The sequence below is a fragment of the Homarus americanus genome, unplaced genomic scaffold (assembly GCF_018991925.1).
Source record: "Homarus americanus isolate GMGI-L3 unplaced genomic scaffold, GMGI_Hamer_2.0 scaffold32929, whole genome shotgun sequence".
In the NCBI taxonomy this organism is placed as follows: domain Eukaryota; kingdom Metazoa; phylum Arthropoda; class Malacostraca; order Decapoda; family Nephropidae; genus Homarus; species Homarus americanus.
Window position 1 is genome coordinate 20,434,962 of NW_024737097.1, and position 6,000 is coordinate 20,440,961.

Below are 6,000 nucleotides of genomic sequence, written 5' to 3' on the forward strand. Positions count from 1 at the left end.
TCGAGGCATAATTTAGTACAAATACCATATTATAATTTTGAGAACTAGGTGTTCTGATTATTTTCTATTCCAAGCAGTAGTTATTTTGGCAAGTTTGGGGGAGATTTTCTTGTACTGTATAAATTGATGTATTACCTAAGCAAGAATTTTCTAGAATGCGCAGTATTGCATCATTTTTTTTTTATGATTTATGTATAGTAAGCCTAGATCATTCTAGAACCTTCCGGGCATATCTCATTCTGACCTGCAATGCCTGGATAGTGCTAGGATGCTCTGGGCACCTGATATGTAAAAACAGCAGCAGCGAGGTGTCTGGGAGAAGTAGTCCCCTGTTTCTGTTCAGAATGTGAAGTACAAGCCTAGTAACAGCTACAGATAATTGTTGTTCACGTATTGTGGAATTTTTTTTAGTGATATACAGTAGTGAAAAGACTAAAGAATTGTATACTGGTAGTGTGCCGCCTGTATATACAGTATTCAAAGTGAGAAGTCCACTGGTAAAGACATACCCTGTGAACAGTTTTGTGAAGAATTAGTGATTATTAAAGTAGACTGCAGATCACAAGTGTGTTTCTGTAACCTGGCACCACAGTCAACTTACTTTTTAAAAGTATGTACCAACTCAAGACTTAGTTCAAGGATAGTTTGATTTCATTTGCTAAAGCTACAAATCAAGCAGGTGGTGGCTTACTTGCTACAAAATTTAAGTGAAATATCTGTGTCCGTCAATAATACAACACCAACTTCAAAATATGAACTGTCAAGCATATAAAAAGCAGTGGGTATTTGGTTGTGACCGGTAAGTTCCTACTAATGCTATTTTACAGTGAGTGCCCTCTGATTGGCTAATCGTCCATTACCAGCGAACAATGCAATTACTATATTTGACCGTGACTGGCGGCATTTGGCACTTATTTTGCCACGAGTCAATCGTTGTGTAGCTGTAAACATGCCTAACTATATTTCTATTGTGCATGGAAACTTATCATTAGAACCTAAGGTCTTTTTATATTATTGCACCGTTTTATCTCTAGGTGCTAGAAATATGTTTTTCGAATATTTAGACAATTCCAGGACATTTTTCGGTAAAGGTTTACAAAAACGTTATCACCAGAAGGAAATGTGGGATTTGGTTAAAAAATTTTGTACACACTATTAGCATGATATTAAACTCAGAAATGGAAATGACAATACATAGAACCTAATAGAACCTGACCTAACATACCCATAGCTTGGGTATGTTAGGTCAGGTTTTATTATGTTCTATGTATTAACGTGCTAATTTATGTGTTAAACAACTTACCTTAATATTTATGTTGATATACATCAGCAATGGTGAAGAAAAATTCGTGGAAGAGTTCACCATCATTTAGGAAACGTCTCTTGAAGAGGTATTCAGCGAGGTAAACAACAAAAATGGCGCCGGGAGGAAAATTGTGAAGCAAGATAGAATAAATAAAAAATATATATAAAATACTTAAAATTATACTAGAAAGTTGTCATTTCTTTTAATATACTTAAAATCATCAAAAAAAAAAAAAAATTGAAAAAACTAAGAAAATCAACAAACAACTTTTAGTGATAACGGTTTCGTAAACATTTACCCATTTTTCTTCTACGATAATTTCGTCGAAAATTAAGGATAACCGAGATGTTATTTTTCAAATATTACTATAGTTTGTATGTCACAAGTCACCCATTCCTTGGTTACGTCGGGCAGAGAAGCTCTTATTGTAGTCTCAAAGACCATGGTTACACTCACTTTATGATTAATCATTCTGAAAATAATGTTCTGGAAAATCCTGAAATTCACACACAAAACATTGAAAGAGTCTGGTTAGATTTAAAAAATATGTGAAACGGCCTGGAATTCAAGCGGAGTATTTTGAACAGTATCTAGCACGTTATCTGTTTGTTAGAAACAATAAACACAACTGGCTGCACAGGTTTTGCATTCAAGCAGCTCGTCTGTACCCTCCTCAAAGTGACCGACTCCCACGAGCACCACTTCAAATCATCGATTTAAACATTCACGACCCAGATGAGCCAGATTCTTCTTCAAATTAAGGTACGACATGGGGGTATGAACAAGGGGGGTCCAGGTAGGTGGAACCCCCCTGATTAAATTAGGTTAGGTTAGGTTAGGCGATCCGACTAATTACCCAAATGTACCCAAATGTAGCCGCAATGAAGTCAAATAATGGTCCTACATGAATTAATCGGACTGCCAACCACTTCTCGACTAGTATTTGGTGTCAGTCACAAAAAATTGGAAAACTTAATTTAAACCGAGTTAATAGAACGCGTGCTTGTACCGAGGGAGCGAGTAATTACCCAAATGTAGTCGCAATGAAGTCAAATGATGGTCCTACAAGCATAAATCGGGCTGTGAATCACTTCTCGATTATTATTTGGTGTCAAAGTCACAAAAAATTGGTAAACTTAATTTAATCTGAGTTGGGTTAGGTTAGGTACATGCACTCGATCTAATAACTCAGATTAAATTAAGTTTACCAATTTTTTGTGACTTCGTGACACCAAATACTAGTCGAGGTTAGGTTAGGTTAGGTTAGGTTAGGTTAGGTTAGGTTAGGTAAGGTTAGGTACATGCACTCGATCTATTAACTCGGATTAAATTAAGTTTACGAATTTTTTGTGACTTCGTGACACCAAATACTAGTCGAGGTTAGGTTAGGTACATGCACTCGATCTATTAACTCGGATTAAATTAAATTTACCAATTTTTTGTGACTTCGTGACACTAAATACTAGTCGAGAAGTGATTGGCAGTCCGATTTATTCATGTAGGACCATCATTTGACTTCATTGCGGGTACATTTGGGTAATTACTCGCTCCCTCGGTACATGCACGCGATCTATTAACTCAGATTAAATTAAGTTTTCCAATTTTTTTTTACTTTGTGACAACAAATACTAGTCGAGAAGTGATTGGCAGTCCGATTTATTCATGTAGGACCATTATTTGACTTCATTGCGGCTACATTTGGGTAATAAGTCGGAGCCTAGGTTAGGTTGTTCTTTTGGTGATTTTCTGTGGGTTTTTTTACACAGAAAAAGGGGTAGGTTAAGTTAGGTTATATTTCTTTCGGTATTAGAAATATGATTTTTTTTCCTGTGTTTTTTACGACTTTTGGAGTATATTGGCTTTGTTCTCCATTGGAAATCACCTGTTTCTGTGATTTCCTCCACCCAAAAACTCACTTCCCAACATCTTCCCTTAAGATTGATAGTGGGGGGGGGGGTGTTATCTCATAAACGAGTGATTTCCAGCGGAAATGAATGTCAAATTCGTTCCAAACTCATCAAAAAACACAGGAAAAACATTTCTAATACCCAAAGAAAGAACGGTGCACTACTATAAATTTACCTAAAGTAATAGAAACCTACCTAACCTTACCTAACTTCCTAGCCGGGAGGTGGACCCCGTCATATTAAACAGATAGTACTTAACCACTCATGATAAAACAGCGTTAGTAGGAACTTAGCCAGTCACGGTAAAATAGTTACTACACATATAAACGAGCTTGCATAACATCTCAAATATAATAATTAAACGGAAATAGAATGGAAACAGGAAACTACTCTACTTGCTCACATCGTATTTAACTTCTTCCATTCCTGAGAGGGTCTTAAACGTGGTACAAGCCTGCCATGCGAGTCACAGATCAGCTGGTCCAAGCATGTTGTGTTTGCCCACCAGCCTCAACATCTTCTAACAAATAAGTTAACATCTTTTCCATTATATATTACATCTTTTTGTTTTAATGATGCATTGTAAAATATTGCGACAATTTGTCGTCAACTTATACAATCATTTATCATTCACAAGAGTTTAATGGCTTAAGCAATGCGCAAATTTCCCCAAGGAAACCACAAAATTGACAATTTTCTTAAGGCCTACGTTACCTATCTACTCAACCCCTTCCTTTCAAATTCCAAACACAAATAGTTTCCTTACCTGTTAAAGCATGAAGAGTAGGAGGAAATAAGAAAGAAAAGAGAAGCGAGTATATACTACAGCTGCTGATTATGCTTGTCTACTTCCGTGCAGCTCGGTGTTGACAAACTCCCATCCTAAATACCAAATTACCAATTCCCGCCTCTTTCGTAACTAACGCGGGAAACTCAAATTATTTTACGACACTTAATAATGATCAGGGGCATCTTTTTGGGTGGGGATTCTTGGCTCATATTTGTGCGTCTCGTTCACTTTTAAAAATGTGTCTAATTTAGGTTTAATCAAGTAAGTTTTTCATTACATTCCGATTGTGAAGCATTGTATCATTCTACATTTATGACGCAGAGGGCATACATAAATTATTGTAAATGACAACAAATGTTAATCCTTTCCTTAAGTTTGAACTACGGTTAAGATGGGGCTTATTTGCGTCCTTGGGGGCAGTGCACGTCCCCTCTTGGAATTTACGTTTTTTTAACATTGGTAAAGCAGAGGAATAGGCCTGGCCGGGAGGTACACAACCACAAAATCAATGCCATATGACAAGATTTATCCATAAAATTTTTGATGAAATGCGTATATGGCTGTGACTGACCATCCAAAGGCTGATCAGAGAGTGAAGTACAGTATTGTGCCTTTAGCTAGACAGTCCATAGTGATAACAGTGACTGCTGTGGTGAAGAGGATAAAAGTAAAAGAAAAAGGAGTGAAAAAAAATGGGACAAGCAATCAGAGCTGGCGAACGCTCGCCCCACAAGGGGTCACAGCATAAGATTGAAGAAGCCGCAAGTCCAGAAAACTGTGAGGGCAAACTTGTTAGGGGTGAGGGTTGTAAACTCTTGGAACAATCTACCATAAAGTGTTGTGACGGCACCGAGTGTGAGCTCTTTCAAGACAAGACTTGATCAACACTGGAGCGGGTTCAGGTACATTCAGGAGCCGGTGCATGCCCAGTACTTGCCAACAGTGCGTAACTGAGACGTGACCGACCGCCCGGGCGGCTAGCGAGCCGATCAGTGGTGAAGAGGATAAAAGTAAAAAGTAAAGTACCACTGTCGTTCGTAAACCAAGTCATATTGGTGCTACAATGTTTTTTTTTGTGTGTGTGTGTTTTCTCGGGAACTGAAATTATGCTTACGACCCACCGTTCATAGGGAGATACAGTGTACACAGTGATAGCACATAGAGATCTATTCGTTGATTAGAACTAGGAAAGAGATAATAAGTAAATAATGGTTAAAAAGAGAAGAAAAGTAAGCAAAGCTGTCTTGAACGGCGTTCATTGCCGCTGTAGTAGTTAAAAGTGAAACGTTTTAGGTAAAAATGAAGTGCCAGACGTACGACTCACTCGGACAGCGGTCGGTTGGCGTTACTTTTCCTTTTCTTTTATCCTCTTAACCATATAATCGGCTCATTAGCCGCTTGGACGATCGGCCACGTCTCAGTTACGCACTGTTGGCAAGTACTGGGCATTCACCGGCTCCTGAATGTACCTGGACCCGCTCCAGTGTTGGTCAAGTCTTGTCATGAAAGAGCTCACACTCGGTGCCGTCACAACACTTTCTGGTAGATTGTTCCAAGAGTTCATAACTCTCACTCCGAAAAAGTTTGCCCTCACAGTTTTCTGAACTTGCGGCTTCTTCAAACTTGAGCTGTGACCCCTTGTGGGGCGAGCGTCCGCCAGCTCCAACTAAGGACACTCGACTAAGTAGTGCCACTTGAGATGTTTATACACCTCAATTAGGTGGGTCCGACTAATTACCCAAATGTAGCCGCAATGAAGTCAAATAATGATCCTACATGAATAAATCGGACTGCCAATCACTTCTCGACTGGTATTTGGTGTCACGAAGTCACAAAAAATTGGTAAACTTAATTTAATCTGAGTTAATAGATCAAGTGCATGTACCTAATCTAACCTAACACAACACAACACAACTCAGATTAAATTAAGTTTACCAATTTTTTGTGACTTTATGACACCAAATAATAATCGAGAAGTGATTCACAGCCCGATTTAC

At 38.3% G+C, this 6,000-nt stretch overlaps 1 protein-coding gene across 2 annotated transcripts in view; it reads right to left on the minus strand.

Annotated features, from left to right (window-relative positions):
- Positions 1-4,130, minus strand: part of LOC121873307 (leucine-rich repeat and WD repeat-containing protein 1-like) — a 53,307-nt gene extending 49,177 nt beyond the window's left edge. Inside the window, exon 1 of one of the 2 annotated variants that reach the window (XM_042376811.1) lies at positions 3,980-4,130. Coding sequence is in view for 1 of the 2 variants with exons in the window: in XM_042376809.1 (XP_042232743.1) it covers positions 3,617-3,637 (21 nt within the window). In the remaining variant the exon portion in view is untranslated. Of the gene's footprint in view, positions 1-3,616; positions 3,728-3,979 lie in introns of those variants that run through there. The other variant, XM_042376809.1, reaches the window with a different exon arrangement.
- Positions 4,131-6,000: the final 1,870 nt, after the last annotated feature.